The sequence below is a fragment of the Limulus polyphemus genome, unplaced genomic scaffold (assembly GCF_000517525.1).
Source record: "Limulus polyphemus unplaced genomic scaffold, Limulus_polyphemus-2.1.2 Scaffold212, whole genome shotgun sequence".
Lineage (NCBI taxonomy): Eukaryota > Metazoa > Arthropoda > Merostomata > Xiphosura > Limulidae > Limulus > Limulus polyphemus.
In genome coordinates, this window is record NW_013665822.1 from 596,682 (window position 1) to 618,525 (window position 21,844).

General features: G+C 35.4%; 1 protein-coding gene across 1 annotated transcript in view; it reads left to right on the top strand.

The window, feature by feature from the left end:
* The window catches only part of LOC106478448 (probable cytosolic oligopeptidase A), a 68,677-nt gene that overhangs the window by 3,184 nt on the left and 43,649 nt on the right, over positions 1-21,844 (top strand). Inside the window, exons 2-4 of the mRNA XM_013938990.2 lie at positions 11,518-11,681; positions 17,381-17,520; positions 19,898-19,966. Of these exons, the coding sequence (XP_013794444.1) occupies positions 11,518-11,681; positions 17,381-17,520; positions 19,898-19,966 (373 nt within the window). The remainder of the gene's footprint in view (positions 1-11,517; positions 11,682-17,380; positions 17,521-19,897; positions 19,967-21,844) is intronic.

Here is a 21,844-nt window from a genome sequence, read left to right on the forward strand (position 1 = left end):
GTTAGTAAAGGAGTCCAGTCAAACTGGACCCTTGTTACTAGTATAGTGCCTCAGAGGTCAGTTCTGGGGACTTCACTTTTTTTATTTACATTAATAACATTTATAAGAGCATAATTAGTGGATTAGTAAAGTTTTTTAATGGCATTAAACTCTTCAGCATTTCTAGCTGTACTAAGGATGTTTGAGTATTACAAAATGATTTGAATCAGTTGATAAATTGGGCAAATATTTGGTCTTTAGTTATAGTAAGTGCACATTTCCCAATGTTCTGACACTCCTCATCAGGAGTCATTCAATACTGTAATGGTGACTGGATACACTTTGATGGTCAGTGATATTACTGCTCTTGTGCACAATGTGGCTGGTTCCATTCTGATCTTTGATCCAGGATTCCTGACCTCCTGCTTTTGATACTTCACCTGAGCTTGTCTCATCTTTTGACATGTTTCACTAGTGTTGTTTCCATGCCTGTTTTTGCTTCAAGTTCTCAATTTTTGATTAAGATCAAAATATCTCACCTTCATCCTTCACTGCTTGGATAACACACATATGTGACTTTTGTTTTCTCTTTCTTTGTTTGTGTTTGGCTGAATCTTGGGCTACCTTGTTGCATGACCCTCCATCACTCGAGTTTCTTTTTTTTTATTTCAGATTGAGGTCTTCTTTTTTTCTTGATCTCACTCTTCTTCTACTTATCTTTGTCTCCTTTTTTGCTGTATATTCACACTTCATCTTCTTTTAGTGTCAGCTTTACTGGGGAAACTTACAGATACCTCTTTCCTACTTTGTCCTCTGTTATTTTTTTCATTGTGTTCCAATTAACTTTGTTTGTTTCTGAGATGTGCTTCATTGGGTTATCTTACTTCATGACATTTGTTTATCTCAATCAACCTACTCTGATGGATCTCTTTGTTGCACCCTTTCTTTTTTTGACACAGTTTTGTGAGAGTGTTTTTTTTTTGGAATCTTGAACTGATATAGCTCATCAGCAGTCATCTATGCTCAGTTTGGTTTCTTGCATTTTTGGACCAGAGGACCCCACCAAGTTTCTCATTTTATAGAGCCTAGTGGAGGTCTTTCCTCTCTCCATGTAAGCTGGCTATCATGAATCTTGGATATGACTATTTTCTGGAGCTGCACCTTTGTTCTGTTCTGGGGGTAATTCAGCTCTCCCTTTTTGTACATCTGTGGACTCCCTTTGCTGCAGACTACTGGGTACTAGGTTATGTAGGTGCTTTTTCTGAGGGTTTTGTTCCTTGTCCTTCTACTCTCCTGATTAGTATGACATAGAAAACTTCCTTGATCTCACTCTGTAAGTTTGCTCCCATTTTTTTGTTGTTCCCACAAAGACAGAAGATTGAATTCTGATCATAGATCTGTTCCTTTTGAATCAACCTTGGCCTTTCCTCAGGTCAAGATGGACAGTTTTTTTGTTCTATGGTGAATACTTTCTTGGTATGTGTATGTCATATAGGTGGGTAGAATGTATGATTATTCAACTAGCCATTAACACACAGCTGATCGACTGAGAATGAGTGTATAATGTGGCTAGGGCAATAAGTCAGGCTGTCCCATATTGGAGAAGTGCCAGAATAATTATATGCAGAAAGAAAATGCCCCAGGCTTGCATCCTGAGGAGAACAAAAAATACATTTGGCTGGCCTAGCCACTGGGAATGGCTTGGTTTTTAATGTAGTGGGGCAGCTTATACTGCCCTTCTATGTTACACCCTAGACCTACTTCCCATCAAGGGGTACATCCAGTCTGTTTCATACCAGTGGGGTTACACTGATTGAGTGGAGAAGTCTCCATGCTGATCTCTTCAGTGGCTTGGGACTGGAGAAATGAAGACTCTCTCTTACTACACTAGAAGAGAAAGGAAGGGAAGAATTTATGTGTGGAGAGCACAGGAGAGATTACTGAACAGGAAACATCATATCTATGTAAGGTCCCACAATGACAGAGCGTGCAATGGGTTACTGTAAATATAGATAATATATTCTAGCTATATGTGAGGGCAGTCACACTCTTGGTTCTGTCTTTTTCTTTTCTTGTGAAGTATGGCCTGGAATATAAAATATATATATACAATGCTAAAGCAATCTTGCAGAAAACCCCACCTCCACATTGAGCACTGAGCAGGAGGGCCTAACACATTTTGTACTCCCACATTCGATACAGATTTTGGGAAAGAGAAGTATTCCCCGTGAGACACCAAGAGCCATTTGAGGGGTTCTATCTTCTCTAGTATGTATACATATAATCATGGTGACGAGGGAGTTGTAAAAAAGAAACAATAACAAAATAATTAATACTCTGGGAAGACTGGAGAATGGTGATTAGTGGGAGACGAAACTGCAGTGTGGTGTAAGTAATGTGACACTAATGGGGTTGTTCATGTTCCTGCCCACAAAACCTCATACAGGGTATATAGACGGCTAGAGGTAATAGAATCCACAAGATGAAACTTGATGGTAGGAGACATGATAATAAGAAAAGTGCTGTCATCCATAGAAGGATAAACTAGCTGGATAAGATGTATAACTCAATCAGCCAAAGTAAAAGAAGATAAATTACTTGAGGAAAAGGAATACCATGGCAATTGTATTGAAAAAAGGTAATACAAGTGAGTTAACAACAAACAGCTTGTAAAGAAAAAAGATGATCTGGGTTGAATGATCAATCAGGGAAGAAAAGGAGGTTGAATGGAGAAAACTTCAAATAATTCTTCCAAGCATTCCAAGTGTTGGAAAAGTAGTAGTAGTCAGGGAAGAATATTAACCTGTTCCTGTGGTAAATAGTATGGGAGGTGTCCAATGCCTAAAAAAAAGGTTAGTTTTTTTTTTTTTTTCTTGAAAATAATTTTTGCTCTACCACCTTTAGTGGGTGAAAGACTATTTCCTGCTTGAGATGGATGCAATCTCTCACCAAGTGAGACTCTACTAGGTTCCCCTCCCCCACTAGTGGGTGACATGCTCCATAGGATTTCGTTTTCTGGTTCTATGTCTTCAGAAAGGAGCTTATCTTCATCATTTATTTATTTGAACAAGCCCATCCACTGTCTTCTCACTATTGCATTATAGCTCTTTGTTGTGCATAGAGGTGAGTAAACATTTTTAAAGTTAATATTTTATTTACATGAAAATGTATTACAGTTAGTTACCTACCCCTATGCACCACCTCCCACCCTTCCTCTCTACTTCAGATATATTTATTTTGCATGATCAAGAATAAGCCTTTTTTCCATTGTTAATGCTCACAAGGATTACTGTGCTTGGAGGATATTTTACCATCCTATTGGTGGAGGGCTGTAATCTAGTGCTGATTACATCATAGGCTGCTATACTACATGTTAGTATGTTTAGGGGTGGGAGCTTTGTTGAAAGTTTGTGGTATGTTCAAAAATCATGGTAGTAGTGCAATGTAATAAGTCTTTCTTTTGCAGAGAGGTGAGTAACTTTCTGAAATACATTTTCAGGTTAGGAAAACAGTAACTTTTAGGTATGAAATAGTTTGTCTTCAGGTGTGGTAGAACTTGCAAAATTGAAAGAGTTTAAGAGTTGTTTGGATGAATATTTAAAAGATCAGGATTGGATGTCAGAGAATGGGTTCCTATACATATTCAGTATATTGCTTAGATATTGTATTAATGGAAAATGAGGTAAGCCTAGAATGATCCTTGTTACACCTTGGAAATGAAACAAAAATTAGAATTAATCTGTTGTGCTTATGTATTTTCATTATTCTCAAGTATTGAACTAGAATTACCTGTACTTGTAGTTTGATGAACATTCCATATTTGTGTTTGTGAATGAAAACAAATAGTTATCTTTCCAAAATAGCTTACCACTAAACTACTAATAAACGTTTGTAGTTGAAAATTTGACTTTATGAAACCAACTTTAGGTCTTCTGCAACAAATACAATTGAAAGTGCTAAATCTTGCTCTGTTGGCAGAGTTAGTTCATTGGGAAGAACGAGTTGGATGTTCACACAGAATTAATGTGTTGAGTTCCATGACATGTTAATGTCAATGACTAAAATGGGTGTAAATTCTAATCTAATGCTAAACCAAGGTGCATGTCACATTTTTCTATGTCTTCATAATCAAAGAGAAATGGATATGAGAAAAATTATTTGAACATTCAATGAATTAAGAACATGGATGTTTCAGTTATAAGGTTAGATATATTGTATCTTTTTGATACTGAAATTCTAGGAAGAGCTAATTATTTTAAGAATACCTCACTTATGCAAAGGGATGTTGACACTCTTAATGAATAGGTCAGAGTATGGAAGATCAATTTGACACTGAGAAGTGTAAGGCTACATTATTGCGGTCTGTAAATTTGGTAAGGACTTCTTGTAATTGAGAACCATTGGTGTTACTGGTGGGAGCAGCATTTAGATATGATTGTTAAAAACAATGTAATGCCCTTTGCTGAGTATTTATAAAAAAAGCAAATGAAGTTCTTCATTTTATTAATTAGCTCAACTAATAGAGTGGAAATCTTATGCATCTCCTAATGTTTGTTTCAGCCTTTAACTGTGTATTTGTTTAACCTTCCTCTTTTTTTTTTTTATCTACATGACTGATTTCAGATTTAGATAACTTGCTTCACTTATATTTAAATACGGCTGTTCTTTTAAATAAATTTTAACTGGCTACAACACTAGCAGATTTCTTCCACAGGTTGACTGGTGTCTCAAACATCCTTCTGTTTGAAAATAGTGTTTTTTTTCAACTTTCAAACATGTTTTATCTCTTTTATTCTGCCTATAATTTATTACTGTTCTTGTCCTTGTACATAGTATCTATGCAAGTCTCTCTGCAATGATCAAATACAAAAATAACATAACATTTAAGGGACGACAGGACCATCGTGGCTGTCCTGTTCATTTCATCAATCACCCATCTGCCTATATCAAGGTCAGATTTTTTAAGTATTTATCAGTCCGTCTTTTTTAACTCTTCCAAAGCCAGTTGCATCTTCCATGTCTTGAAGTAATCTATTCTAATGGTTGACTACTCTGTTTAGAAAATAAAATTGCCTAATTTACAAACCACTTATTCCTAGCCAACTCTTAAATCTGTCTCCATAGTCCTACCAGTTTTACCATCATACACAAAAAAATGATGATAAATCGGTCTTATATATTCCTTTTATAGTTTTAAACACTTCAATCAGATCCCCTCTAACCCTTTTTTTATCAAGAGAAAATAATTTTAAGGACCTTAACCTCTCTCGTACAATAGCCCCTCCATCTCAGGAATCATTCTAGTAGCTCTCCTTTGAATCCAGATCATCCTAATAACCCTTGTTACCCCTTGGAAATGAAAAAAATGTATAATTTATCTGCTGTATTTTCATTATTCTTAGGTATTTCTCAGCTATTACTTGAAATCAATATTATTTTGGAAATAAATTTCTATATGTTAAAATGAAACTTTAATACCAATTAATAGTAGTAATAATAATTAGTTGTTTAGATAATATTATGTTTAAAAAAAAACTACATTTTGGCAAACAATTATACATTATAAATACCAATGTTGAACATGCTCATTTATGTTATGGCATTGTTCAAGCAAAAAGTTATTATTGTACATCTTTGGTTTCTTCACTATAGCTGTCAAATTATTTTGAATTCTTTTTGTGATTACTCAGTTCTACACATCAAAAAACATATGTATAAAGCATATTATTTTGCACATAGGCAGTGCATAACTGCAAGTCATCCACAATTTCTTCTGCATCCTTTGTTTTATACTAATGGTTTTCACTGGACAATTTTCATTATAGCAGTTTATGATTATAAATAACAGGTATTTGTACATTTGGTCTACCATGAACTTTGGAAGATAACATTATCGCAGACAAGCATGAAATATGTGCATCAAGCTTAGACTGTCAATACATGTTTCCTGTAAGGTACATTACCTCTGCTCACATAAATAGCTATTCTCGTTCAGTGCTGCCCTCTATATGCCACAAGCCTTTTACCTCCCGTCAATTGGAATTGACTGATTCCAATACATCTCTCATGAAATCATCATGCAACAACCCTCTACCAATAAGAGTGCGACATACTCTCATGATGCATGTGACTATCTCTATTCAATTCTACCGAGCTGTCACTTCCCGTTTGGCAGTACTTGTGTTCAGACATTTTTTCTTCTGTGCTCTTCATGTGATTCACATTCGTAACTTTAATTGTTTAATTTCTGAGGTGGAATTTCTTCATTAGTTTTTTTTTTACTTTAATTTAATTTCCCAGTCTTTTTCTTCTTCTTGCACTTGCATTTTTTACATCAAACACTTTTGTTTAATATTTCTACAAAAATTCTGAGGTTCATGTTACCTCTTTGAGTATCATACCTCCTACTAGCACTATTTCACAGGCTGCAGATGGGGGAGACCCATTGTTGGATTTATCTGTGATTATCCACTGTGAGAATGATTGTTATATGGGTCAACCTCCTACTCCTGAACTTGTCCCACTTTCTCCTGAGCAAGCCAAAACTGTTCAGGCCAATGAAGATCGTGATAGTCTTTTTCCTCCACTGGATTTTGCCGTGTCTTCGTTTGCACCACCTACAAAATCAGCTAGGCCTAATACTGCATTTTTTAGACATGATTTCGCAGGTATGTGATGTTTTATCCATTTCCACAATTTCCTGTGATCTCCATCCTTCTTTGTTGCATGATAGTTCTTCCTCTACGTATATTTAGTTTACCCACACTCCCCAGATATTAGGGTTCATGCTTAGGAATATGCTTTCACAATTGCTTGAGGGTGCCAGCATGGGCTACGGATCAGTTTGCATTAGCTTACTATCAGACTGACTGTCCATTTCTCGACTTTCAGCATTTGGGGTTGATTTTACCTGTGTGTGGGGGAGTCCCTGATTTTCCTGTGCATTCAATCCATGCCCAGTTTTCACACCTTCATCTTACCTTAACTTCCCTTCTACAGTATTTATGTACTATCCATCTCATTTTCAAGGTGATCCACCAAGACCTATTGGGGTTTTTTGAGGGAAAGCTTCTCCCTAGATTGTCATCTTCAGCTCTCACTTTACACATGTGGTTTCTCTGTTGTTGATATATTCCGGGTCGAGATACAGCCTCGTCCCAGGTTTTTTTGCCACCCCATTATCTTAGGGATTTACATATGGAACATTTTCTTCAGCAGTATGTTATCAATCATGTACCTGAGACGTTGGAATCGTGTGTGGAGTCTGTGCATCAACATTCTACCCTTTTCTCTTTGGTAGCACATTTATTGCAGTTGGAGCCAAGACAAGCCCCTATTCCTGTTTCCAATCCTGGTCCTTCTCAGCCTTTACCTGTTCCTCCTTCCAGGGGTGTCTCATCTCAGCATATTATTCTATGTAGATGAGCATGTCACCAACAGTACCTGAGACTACACAGTGGGTTCTGGTCCAGTGGGAGCTTGATTGTACAAATTTGTTCCCCTTTGGTGATCTTTCAACACAGATCCTTGGGTTCTTCATTTTTTTTAACAAAAAGACTTGTCCTACAATTTCTTTCCCCTCTCCTTAGTCTCAGGTACTCATTTCTTTCCCCATGCATCGGGATCCTACCACCAGCCAGCATCTGTCAAAGGTGGTACAAGACCTTCTGTCTCAACAGGCCATCAAAACTGTTCATCATCTTTCTCTAGGCTTTTATTCCAGCCTCTTTGTTGTCCCCAAGAAAACTGGAGACTGACAGCCTGTAATAGATTTGTCCTACCTCAATCAATTTCTCAATCTGCCCTGTTTCACCATGGAGATGTTTCTCACCCTTAGTTGGGCTTTTTCTCCAGGTTTATGGATGACCAAGATGGAAGTTGCAAATCTTACTTGCATATCCCAATATCTCATCAGTTTCGCCCCTATCTGTAGTTTGTTCACCATAAGGTGGTTTATTAGTTTCACACTTTGTCCTTTGGGCTTGCTTTGGCCCCATATGTTTTTTGTTGGGTGGTCAAAATCATTCTCTCATCACATACATGCTTTCATGTTGTGCTTTCATCATTATATGGACAACTGACTACTGTTAGCTCCTTCCAAACAGGAGTCTGCCTGTCACACTCATTAGCTGCTCCTGGAAGCAGCTTGAGTGGGCTGGTTAATCAAGTTAGAGAACTCATTCTTATGACCTACCCAATATCGTATCCATTTGGCTGTTTTTTTCAACACCAGTCTTAGTGGGCCCAACCTTCTCCTCTTCAACTTCGTTTGATGGAGTTTTCAGTTCTCCATGCTCTTACAGCTCATGAGGTTCTTGCGAGGGATCCTTTAAGGGCTCTTATTACCCTTCCTCCTACCCTTGGCAATGACCTGCATTGGTGGTTGGACAAGACTCACAAGCAAGGTAGGTGTCTCACTTCCTCCTCCTCCAGATTTACACATTTTCACAGATGCATCCCTTCATGGATGGGGGTTCGATCAACAGGAATCCTTCTGCTCTGGCTGTCTGTCAATGCTTTTAGCCAGGACTGGACCTGCAAATACCTATATGTCTATCCTCCCATTCAAATTCTTCACCAGGTGATTTAGATCATCCATGCTACTCTGTGTCAAGTCCTTCTGATTGCCCATTATTGGCTGGCTCAGCCATAGTTTCCGTGGCTTTTTCAGCTCCAACTTCCCCTTCCATTACCCCTTCCTCTGACTTTATCTGTTCTTCATCAACTTTGGTCACCAGTGCTACATCCAGCCCTTCCTGTCCTCCATCTTCATACCTGGTTTTTATCTGGTCCTTGGTGAGGAGATCCAGCTTGTCCCGAAGGGTAGCTTCTTTTCTGGCTCGTTCCATTTGCCCTTCCTCCATGGAAGTTTGTCAATGTAAATGGAATGTTTTCCACCATTGGTTTCTGGGTCAAGGGTTTTCCCCTGCAGAACCCACTGTTCCTTGTATTGCAGATTTCTACACTTCAATTGGGGGTGTTTACTCACTTTTATATTTTCTATGATAGAGTTTCATAAATATTGTATGGTTCGAATCACTATCCGACCTAGGCTCTCTCCCACTTGAATGTGCTCCTCTATTTTTCCACCCATATGTGCAACATCTTTCTACAATGGGTGAAGAGTATACCTAGTGCAGAAGTGGTGCAGTCCTCCACATCCGATCTTAGAATCTGACTGGCTCATCTTCAGGAGTGTCCTTTGAACACTTTCGAAAGATGCTTCTTTCTTTCTCTCACACTAGTCCCTCTACCTATTCAATGTGGGATTCTAGCTACTTATGTGAGTGAAGGAAATAATGTATCAGAAATTATAATTTTCCTATACTGAAAAAGTATTTCCCATAGTTACTTACCTCCTGACACTTACCACCCTTCCTCCCCACTGAAAACCAGTGCTTCCATCTTCTGCCAAAACTTAAAGTGATAGTTCAGTAGAAGTGAATAGAGGGAGTCATATGCATCATGAGAGAATGTTACACTCTTATTGGTGGAGGGTTGTCACATGAGGATTTGCATGAGAGATGCATTGGAATCCGTCAGTTCCAATTAAGGGGAGATAAAAGGATTGTAGCATGCATCAAGAATTTTTTTGCATATGGAGGTCAGTACAGAATGAGAATAGCTATTTATGTGAGTGGAGGTAAATATCTATTGGAAATACATTTTCAGTATAGGAAAATTGTAACTTCTGAGTTATTTTTAGCATATAAATTATCAGTTTAAGGAATTTAATTGGAAATATTTTGAGATTTTTTGTGAATAATGGAAAATCAAGAAAGAATATAAAAATACAAAGCTACCCAAAAGGGTTATAATGCAAATTTTATGAAGCTTGGCCAATTTTTCCAGACAACTGTTTGGACTGTCTTACTGTAGGAACACTTGTTTTTTACTATCAGAATTAATCCCAAGCTTCCTTCATTTGTTGTTATGCTAAGTTTATTTCAATTTTTGGATGAAGATATATGAAGGGCCACCTGTAATTTTGTTTAATTTTATGGTGGGTAAGAGATGACTTTCTGTTACCTTGCTGTTACATGCAGTATGTTATGATGTTTTTTGTGTGTATAATTAAAAATATGTAAGAGTGAATTAATGCAACTTAAATGTATTTTAAAGCTCTTGTATGGTATTTTAAGTAAAGTGTTGTACATTTAGTGCAAAAGTATAACAATCATAAAAAATATTTAAAGAATATTAGTTTTATCATTGATTAGAATTGGTAAGGTTTGTGTGACAGGCAGGTGTGGAGGCTAGCCATTGGAGTTTGACTTTACCATCAGTCACAATAGATTTATATAAAATCCAGAAAAACAGTCGCAAGTGAAGTACACAAGTCACTAACTCAAGGATATTTATGGTTAGAATAAAGAATGACTTGGTGACTGTGATTCCACAAAACACATTCAATTTTAATAGTTCTTCACTTATAAAAATACAACTTCTCACATCAGATACTTAGCTATTTCATTAAGTCGTTCCTTTGCAAGTTTCATTAAGTTACCTACTATCTTTAGCAATCTTTCGATCAAAACACTATGCGAGTTATACCCAAACATACTTTCAAGCTACAGGTTTTCTGTTAACATTATATATTCTGCTTTAGCTCCTTAACTAAATTAATCAATCAAGAGAAATAGCAATTTAAACTTACATCAAAGTTCAGACAATATTCTGGCTTCATTGAATAGAAGATATCTTCAACATCTTGGAATCTTGGAGAACTCTTTTGTATGGTGGTGAACTGCAGGAAGATTGTAGAACAAGTAGCACTTTCAGCTCCAAACATTAATTTTTATATGATATTTCCTCTGTATCCTTATGAGTCTTCAAGTAGTGTGTGCATCTACCCATAATTAGATCTGCCACTTCATTGGTTTATTTTTGAGATTTATAGGACTTCTCCAATACAACAAAACTTCTTTAGTGATTGGTTGCTGTTAGAGTCAGTAAATCGGTGGCCTGCTCTGGATATTAATCCCACATCAAAGTCCCAACTCCTGCCTCTAATGTAAATTTTTAGCAGCATTTTCTATGCTACTGAAGTGGTGTCATCAGTTTGTCACTGTTAAACTCATGACTATCCTTCACTGGTTTTTTTTCTAAGCATTCTCACAGATTTGCTGGGCTTCATTTTTTTATCACTTTTGATTCTTCATCCCAGCCAACTGCACTTCCACCAAGTTCTTGACCTTACTTCATAATGTAGGTGGTCTCTCTTATACCATTTATTCACATATGTGTGCCACACCCAGAAACTTCTATTATGTAGATTCTTTTCAGTTTTTACTTAATTACTGAAGCAATTTCATAAAAATGCTTAATATTCCCAGTTGTTTCACTTGGATGTATTATAGTTTAATCATAATATTTGTTGAGTAATAAAACTGTTTAAAGTCTATTTTGGAAAAAGCCTATAATTGTGAATTTACATTTATATCAGTTTCATTTTTTTGAAAAACTAGTGGTTAAAATTAATATTTTTTGCAAAATTTGTTTATATTTCATGACTTACTTTATAAAAATCTGCATTAGAGTTCCAGAGATACCAGATGAAACTCCAGAGACAAATCCATTACTTAGGCAAAGTGCTCTGCCAAAGTATTCCCAGCTTACTCCTGAGAAGTGTGTTAATGCTATTGGCAAACTTGTGATTGAATATGAATCGGGAATCTGTAGGCTTGAAGAACAGCTCAAAGGTATGAAATGACTTTAAATTGTTTCTTCAAATTACTATCTTTAGTCAAAATTGTATTTTAAACACCCCAGTTTAGTTTTCTTTGCTCTATTCTTACCAATGCTTTATCTCTGTGGTTGTGTGTACAATAGCATCATGCCCAAAAGCCACTGATGGCACTCCACCCCTCCCAAAATACTTTTCACACACTGTTTTGATAATCCCAAATCCATGTATATTTACTTGATTAACTATGTTCAAAATATTTTTCTGTACTGGAAACCAATACATTGATAAAAGTAACAGCATATATTTAATAATACGAAAAAAGGCACTCTACTAATTATTATTTGTCTTATTATTATTATCAACCCATAATTGATAACAAAAGTACTTTGTTTTCTGTTTGTGCTTACCCCTCACACACACACAAAATTAGCTGCATGACATCCCTGTTGTTGTTTTTTGCAAAACATAATGTTTTTAAAGGCCCAAAGGGGGGGGGGGGGCTGTTGGTCCATTAATGTTGCCATCTACTTAAAATCTCAAATTCAGCCCTGACAATTTACATCTTTATCAAACTTTCCCTTAGAACTGCCTTAAATTTACTGCATCCACTACACCTGAAAGAAATCATTCCAAAGACAACTGCCCTGTTGGAAAAGTAAAACTGTAGTAGTACTTTTGTATAGTGTTTCACACACCTCCAAGTTCTGTTGATACCACCAGATTGGCCAGCTAAACCCTGGTTTCCACTTCTGAGGTACCTTCAGGTGTGCCCACCTCTTCCACTTACTCTTTGGCCATCTCTGTTGCAGCAGCCACGATCTAACATTGTATACCCAGCCATCCCGAAGCTCAACCTTCATGCATTGAGGTTAGGTGGTCCTTTGCACGGCATTGAGGTTTAACTTCTAAGGTTGCCATGTATCTGTTTCAGTCTTTATATAGTCTCTTGATGGACATTTATCAACAGAGATGGCACTCATATGGACATTGGTGTATTGCGATTAGGTTGAACCCACTTCCTCGAGAAGTGCTAATCATAACTTGTTTTTTGACCTGGCTCTTTGAAAAGGTTTTGCATCTTCCACAGTCACCTTATGTAAGGCTGTCTTATCGATTATCTTTAGATACTCTAGATGAAAATTATTTGAGTCCCCAATGCTCTCCAGCCTCCTTAAGTTGTTTTGGGTCCTTCTTCCCAAATGACAGTTCCAATATTACGGTGGTATTACATGCTCTTTCTCAACGTCCATTTGAGTAATTAGCATCATATACCATGTATCACCTTTCCCTTAAGGTTTATTTTTTGTTGCTGCTGACCTGCAGATGTTGCCGGTTGGAATTGTTTTCACTACATGTGCACAGAACATTCTACCTACATCCTCCTATACCCAGACAGGTCCTTCTTACCTACAACACTGGCAGCCAGAGAAGGGGATAAATCTTTTTCACTGATTTGTCTGACTGCTATTTCTCATCTCTATGACCAATCAGATCTCGATGGTTTGTTATGTCCAGTGAGGGCCTTGAAGTGTTATGTTGTCCGCACTAACGCCTTTGGAGGTGCTAGACAACAACTTTTTATTCATTGGGATCCTTCAGAATTTATCCCTGGTTACTTTGTCGAGGTTGGTATGAAAATTGATTTATATTGCATAAGTCTGGGCTCTCTTTGGTGGTGAGGAGACTTTTGGGAGTCATTTCTCATCAGATTCATCACATTTCTATGCCCTTAGCAGCACGGTTGACTTGCCCACTGGAGGACATTGTACAGTCTGGTATGTGGACCTGTTCCAATACTTTTATCTCACATCATTTCAATGATCTGGCAGTAGCTTCCTCTGAGGCTTTCAACTACCCCCTATAGCTATCTTAATCATATCTATTACATTATAAGGAGGTGTGTGTATCTTCATTACTAATATTGTCTCTTCTTTACTTTTCAGGATCCCTTACCTTTTTTTCACAGAATCCCACTCTGTGGCTAGTGTTGCCCAGGCAGGTGTGCTTTTATCAAACCAAATCCATACTAGCAACCATTAACACAATATACTTTAACCAGTGTAATGAGTAGCACCCTGGTGGGCTTAATTGTTGGAGTTTCAATTAAAACTACTCGTTGCACCAAATTTATTTATTGGAGGATTTGTCGTGACGAGTGGAGTCACAAGTCACTAAGTCGAGGAAGTTTACGGTTAGACTAAAAAAAATAGAGTCTCAGGCCAATGGTGAACACTTAAAATAACGTTTATTTAACATTTAACAACTTCTCCAAATCATTACACACTTTAAACATCAGTTCTATCGAGTTACTACTTATATATCGTATTAAACACTTTTATCTAGATACATTTATTATCTTCTATGACTTCTACACTAGCTGATTAAGAGAGAAAGATTATACTTACAGTAGAGTTGGGTTGTTAGAAGTCTTAACCACATTTGTCATCTCTTCAGACTGGAGAACTTCTGGATACTCAGAATACTTCTTCTCAGTCCCAGAGAACTTTGCGAATACTGGAGAGCTTCTCTTCAGTCCTGGAGAACTTAACTTTTCAGCCTCTGACATGAGTTTTTAAACTATCTTTTCTCTGTATTATTTCGACCCACTAAATAGGACACAGCATCACCCACAAGTAGCCCTGTGCTCCTATTGGATACTTTAGGGAAAATCCCAGGCTAAACCAGAACCGTAACCAGAACTCTCAAGTAATTGGTTACAGATAAGTGGTATTAGCGGGCTGCCCATTCACTTGTACTGCTACACCCATGTGCTGTAACTAATACTAATACTAATGCCGATATGATTCACCAAACCAAACTTTTCTGTAGCTTTCTTAGTTCTAAGAGGTTGAGGTCAGTAATTCTTCAACTTGTCATAAGTAATTGTGTATTCATCTTGTTTCTAGGCAACGTTTCTTACTAACTATGCCACTGACCTTGGTTACTGGTTCCCAAACTCGCTTCACGAGCTTATTTCGTAATACACGTGTCTTGTTGCTGGTTTCTAGGCAACACTCCTTACATGACTAATTCTCGAGCTCATCTCACAAGCTTATTTCGTAACACAGGCGTCTCCTTGTCGCCTATTTTTTTATATATCCTTGACTACTTGTTTATACTAAAAACCTTTAAGTTCCTATTCTGTGTATTTTCAACTAATAAAACTCTGAAGCACTTGTAAAATTTCCTCAAATTTTCAAGTTGCTTCACTAGGTTGCAACAGGTTCAGTAGAGCTGAAGTGTTCCATAAGACCACCCAGAGGCAGACCAGGTGGTATTACTGTACTATGCTGGACTATCATGGGTAAAGCATAAGAGATCCTGCCAATCATTGGATTGGTTTGCTATTAAAAAGTTAGGGAACCTGGTTCACCTATTGCACTGTTTCCAGAGCATTGTTCCTCAGGACACCCAACAAACACACACACACACACATGCAAGGCAAGATTTTCTTTTAGTGAAACTTTTTAGTAACTTTGGAAAGTATCTAATTGAAGTTTCAAAGCTTTTCCCACCATTTATGTAAGACTAATACATTTATAATTATCTGGACAATGTTTATCATCATATAAGACTAATACACTTATAATTACCTGAACAATTTTTATCATATCCCTTAGAACATTTCACTTACACCCAGATCTTCTCCAATATCCACCCTTTCAACCATTTCTGGATTAGAAGTTAACAATAAATTTAAAATACCTTTGTTCCTAGTAGATTCCTTGACCAATTGATGAAGAAAACTATCCTGAATGTTTTTTTAAAACCTTTCCCCCTCATGGTTTGACTCTTAAAATCTTCTAATTTATATACTGAAATTAATGTACTTCATAATTATAACTTTGTTAACAGCTGTAATCTTAATCACACTGTAAAGTTTCTCATTAATTTCACCAGTCTCATCTGTTGGTTTGTAACAAATTCCATCTAAAAGTCTTCTGCTCTTATATTCATTAACAAAAACCCAAATAGATTCAACCTTTTTTCTCTTCTCTCTAATATATTCGGCTTCAACTACCTCACACTTTACATATAAAACCACTCACCCCACTCCTTCTTTAGTTATTTATCCCTATTGAACAACCAATAACCTTGTGTTTTAGTTATTCCCATAATATCAAAATCCTCTATTCCATAAATGCCTTAAAGTTATATATTTGATTGTTAATACTTCCAGTGTTACTGTACTTTGTTCCTACACTATGCCTTTCCTTGTATCTTATTTTTTTGTATTAAGTTTCTCCTGGCCTTTACCAGTGGTTAGCCTTAGTTAAAGCTACACTTACAACTGAGTTGATAGCCTTTGAAATTAAGCCAGCTCATACACTATTTAAATATAAACCACCCACTCCATAAAGCCTCCTTTTATCATCAGTCTGATCCCACAAGTCCAACCAACCAATCATCTTGTCCTTACATACTAACCTAAGCCTAGTATTCAGCTCTAGTGACCTACTTAGAATCTTATCCCCATAGTTAAGTCACAGCAGAAGTCACCTGACAGAATTAAATGCTTTTATCATCCTTTTGTACTTTTCTGTTCTTCTGATCTACCCTTCCATACATCATTTGCTCCTATGTGCACAACAAAAATTGCATTGCTGCTAGCCTAGCACCCTTTACTATATCACTTACTCTATCAGTTGTGATCTTCACCTGGTCCCTGAATGGCATAATCTTACTCTTTTCTCCAAATTTATCTTATAGACTCTTCTATCCAGATGCCTTACAAAAGAACCATCTACAGCTATGACTTCCTTAAACTCAGTAGTTTTTATTACTTTTTTTAATCAGCAGCCTTATTATATTGTTTCATTCTGATGGTTCTATCTTGCATTACATTCTGTTTTCATGTATTGTTTCATTTTAAAATGTTCCTGTAGTTGACATTAATTAACAAGGTGGTTTCTGGCTTGAAAAAAAGCAATTAGCTCAAAATGTTGCCAATAAAATAAATCACAACTCTAGTTTTATAAGTTGATTTATTTCCAAAAGTCTAATATCACCTTCACATTTTTCTACTTATATGTATATATATATATATATATATCAAAATTCATTGCTTCCTTCCACTAAGTAAATTTTATATCCAATTCATAACTTTTCAGTCAGTTCTGTTGTGTCCTATTTTATTTAATGTCATCTATGGCAAACTGTGCATGGCCTAGTGGTTAGCATGTTGGCCTGCAAGTAAAAGTGTCAGAAAGTTTGAGATATGGTGCCTCTAAAAACACTTCACAATTTCAGCTGTTGGTATGTTATAAAAGTGACAAACTCGTGTGGAAGTTGTGCTGCTTGGCTGGTTGCCTTCCTTCTAGTTAGTAGTTCAAAATTAGGGACAGCTATATCTGAACCCTAGGTATCTCTGTTCTGGCCATTTAGCCCACTTATGCATAAGGTGCTTTCAGGTTAAAAATTGAAAGTTCTCTTCTACAGCACCTTATTAACAGTAAACTGGACATCCTCATCTAAAAAAATCAGACTCCACATCAAAGCAACAAGTTGGTAGTTCAAGAAATTTTATTACACTGATTCTGTCATGATTATCTGTCTTATTGATATTTTGGCTCCATGATGCATGATATTTGAGCCCCAGGCAAAATATGTACACATATGTATTACAAGTTCTTATAAACAGATAAGTCAACATTAGCATAACATTTTTCTTCACTAAATGTGAATTGTTTTTGTCGTTTATTCAAACTGAAGATGGCGGACAGCAGAAGAATTTTACCACAGTCATTGAACCCCTTGAGAAGTTAACTAACCCCTTGGACTACGCTTGGAGCACAATGAAGAACTTATGTATTGTAACCCAAAATGAACAGATCACTAGAGCTTATAAGAAGGTACCACACTTGATGAAATATATATATTGTGTGTTTTTAGCTTGTTAGGCAATCAACATGAATATGATTTTGTTGTTGTAACGTTCTAATGGACTATTAATCTGTTAATATTAATCACTTGAAAGATGTATTTGACTGCAGTAAAGTAGAGTAAAAAAGTAAAGCTGTGCATCATTTACATCTGTTATTGTCACAAAAATTAAATTGAAATTACAATTAAATCAATTAATATCACAAAAATAATGTTTCCAATTATAACTGTTTTCAATTATTCCAACTATTCAAGTAATCATAATATTGTCATTATAATTTTTCAATTAACTCAAATTTGTTCAGCTTCCTGATGATTAGTATGTTTGCCTTGTGATTTGACTTGCACATTGAATTCTATTGCCACTAACCATGCTTGCCCTTACGGCTGTAGAAAAATTATATTTGTTTCTTTATTTTTAATTTTTGGCAAAGCTGCTGAGACCATATGCCATAGTCCTTAATTTTGAATTTCCAATCAGAGAGAAGGCAATCGGCCAGAAACACCCACTGCCAATTATTGGGCTACTACTTACCAATAAATAGGATTGACTATCACATTATAATTCCTTAAATAGGTTTAGTAGCTTTTCCATAACTCAAACTTGTTCAGTTTCATATACATACCAACCAAAATCACACATGGCATGACTGCTTTCATTGATGCAACTATGTGCGACAGTATGTACAAAACTCATGAAAGTGAGGGTGTGACCCACTCACTGACCATTGGTTACATAACTAGCCACAGTATTGTCTGTTGTTCACATTTACCTTGTTTGGACTAACCAATAGTGAAGCTTTACGTTAACCGTTTGCTTACTTATTACAAGCTACAAACATACCTGGAGATGTCTATCATATTAAATGAAGGGTAATGTTTAAAACAAAGCTGAAAGTAGGAAGATTATTCTCATATGCAAATAATCAATTATTTGGAAGTAATCAATTAATGAGCCCAACGATTAATCAGTTAGCACATTCCACTAGTCATCTGATTTCAGTAGAGGCATTCAAGTAGTAAGAGCAGATTTCAACAGTTGTAATAAGCTTTCACAATAGCTGTCAATAGCTAAGATAGGTTATGTGATATAACAAAAAGTCCGATGAGTGTTAGTGTTACTTAAAGCTGGTTTTTGTATATTGTACACTGCCACAATATTTTAAAACTAGTAACAAAAGATATGATGTTCAGATGCCATCCATGTGATCTTGTACATCTCATGTTTTCAATCTTATAAAAGTATAATTCAGCTCATTTTATTAACATTTAGCAGGTTATTCACTTAAGAAACAAATCTGTATAGAAATGTACTACTAAATGGCATGGGCTTCTTTATAGCACCCGTGTTGTATTACTTTGGATACTTTGTATCAATAGTTTGCCATTTTGCAGTTTCCTTTTCAGGGCATTGTGATTTCAATTCTTTGTAATACTTAAATACTTGGTATTAATGCTATATTGTACAGCAGTATATTTATATACATGTACATATATGCAGACATTACTTGAAACTTTTTCCTACAGCTTTCTTAACATAATCTCAAATATTGTGTAGATATATATATTGTCAAAAGTTCTACTTTTATTTTATGGTCTTTCAAGTTATTTAGAAGATCATAGAATCAAATTAAAATTAAACAATCACTGTGTTGAAACAAAAATTGAAGAGAGAGAACTTACTACATTTCATATTTATGAAATACTTTCACTGTTATAACTTGAATCAGAATTTTATAACTTGAGGTTGAATGGTTGAGCCTGTATACAAACCTTAACATTCTTTACTTATTTTTAACATACAAAAAAACTGATCTTGATTATAAAACACCAACATAAAATAAAACTTTAAATGGTAAACCTTTGACGGACTTGTAGGACTGACATACGTGAAAAATATTGTGAAAATAATATTATTTTTAAGCCTGTGAGATTGACAAATAAATAACTTTTTAAAGGTCAAGCATCTAAAAATCTTAAAACTGCAGGTTATTCAGTCCTATAGAGAGAATATTTGGAACAAGTGTATAGAATAACCATCAGTGGAATGGCTGATGCCCCCCCCCCCACACACACACACATACACACACCTTCATTTACTGTTTTCATTTTGATTTCATTGAGTTGGCAACTGTTGTAAATTTATATGTGTATACTAATGGTTATGTTTTTTTTCCCACAGAAATGTGGTAAATGATAACTTTTTATGTCTTTAAATGTGACATTGTAAAGTGTGAGTTGTAGATAACCTGTTATTATTTTATAAATACAAAAAATCAGTAATGTGCAAAGTTGAAGGAAATTATATATCGCCTTAAAACTGATTTTGTATTTATTTATTTCCAGCTTCATCCTCGTGTTCAGAAGGCCAAAACTCAGCGTTTCCATAGTCAGCCAATTTTTCATGCAATGAAGGTGAATGAGTTTTTATATATAAGCTTTTAAATATATTTTTAAATATAAGCTTAGATTTATATGTGAGTAATGAATATTTTATATTATTCTTTAAACAAAATTTGAAAATGCTTGAGGTTTTATGTAAAAAGATCATAAAACTTGCATTCAAAAAAATTGTTTTTACCTTAACCTGGAAAAAACTAACTAAATAAGCATTTTGCAATTGAGAATGAAAAGGCCTAATTTTTATGAAAAGTTTATTCCTGCAAATACCATCTAATCAAAAACACCTTAGGTGTGACAAAAAAAAAGTGGGGCCAAAAAGGACTGAACATGTGACTTGGAGCATGAAAATGCATAAAACAAAATATGTGGCCTAACTAACTAATGAATGAATATTTGCTGTAAAATTTTTATCAATGTTATAAGTGTCATTACCAGTTTGGCCGCCAATGTTTATTTCATTCCCTTAAGTTGCACCTCAATCCTTTTTGGCTGCACCTTTTTTCACACCTAAGGTGTTTTTGATTAGATATCATGACTTTATGTCAATACACACCAACATACCACAGAAAGTAAGGAAGTGACACTTGATAATAACCAACATTAGCTTTAGGATTGCAACCCTATTATTTGGAACAGACCTGTACTTTACAGAACCAACTATATTCTTTAAAATATATGGTGGTAGTTTTTCCTCTCTAAAACTGTGTTAATAACTTCATTTATACTAATGCCATGGAAACTAGATTAACAGTTTTTTGTCATCACTCGCATGCACTTGGTACAGCCATATCAAGCATTATTTACACTAATTGCTTAAGCTAATATCATGTGATGCTGAATGCTCTTTAATTAGGAGAATTTAATAAAATTTAGCATAGCAAATTTGTGCTTAAAAGTTGGCAATGAATAATTAATAATAATTGTCCATCTGTATGATTCTTTTGAAAACTTGAGCTAGAAACTGCTAATCTAATTTGTTTAGCCTAACCAATATTTATGTATCTGCACATGCTTTCACCCTATAGTTTTGCTGCTCTAAATCAGCCATCTTTAATCTGAATGACAAAAAACCAAAAACAGTTCATCTTTACTCTTAGGTGAAACTGTAGTAAACATTTCAGACTGATAGTTCATGTGACTTTTTGCATGGCATGGGCAAAAATTTTGGTCGAAATTGAGTAGTTTTTATTGAATAACTTTACACATATGGCTTATATTCAGACCAAATTTGACATCTAATTGTAGGTTATAAAGATCTTTCAGTATACCAAATTTGAAAAAATCCATGAAATTTAAGTATGTTTTTATATCAAATAAAATTTCCGTACTTTCGGTGGGAAGAAAAAAAAAGAAGGAAGAAATTCAGTCAAAATTGGAGATTTTATATCTCATGTATTTCTTAATGGATTGCCTGGAAAAATAGTATGTGAAGTAAAGGTCCAGTACACATCCACTGAAAATATGTGATAGATTTGATTACCACAGTCCGAGCTACAGAAAGTGAAAAATTGCTAAACTATCACTTCTGTTAATAACACACAGTATGTCCTGTAGGTTGTTTTGGGCGTACAACATTACTGTGTTTCCTGATTAACACAATTTGTCATGTATATCTTTTCCCCATTTGTTTGTAATTATGTGGTACACTTATTCTGTCCTTTTAGTTCAAATAAGAAGCTATTCTTATAACTCAGTTGTTTTACTATTATCCAAAATGTTATCAATAATCTAAACTATAAAATAATTAGTTTATATTCTTAAAAATAGACTGAAAAATTTTATATTCAAAACAGTGGACAAATAAATGCTGTCTTCATATGACTCAAATTTTTAAACAATATCTATTGCATTTGTTAACTTTGTAAAGATTAAAAAATACTATGAATGTTT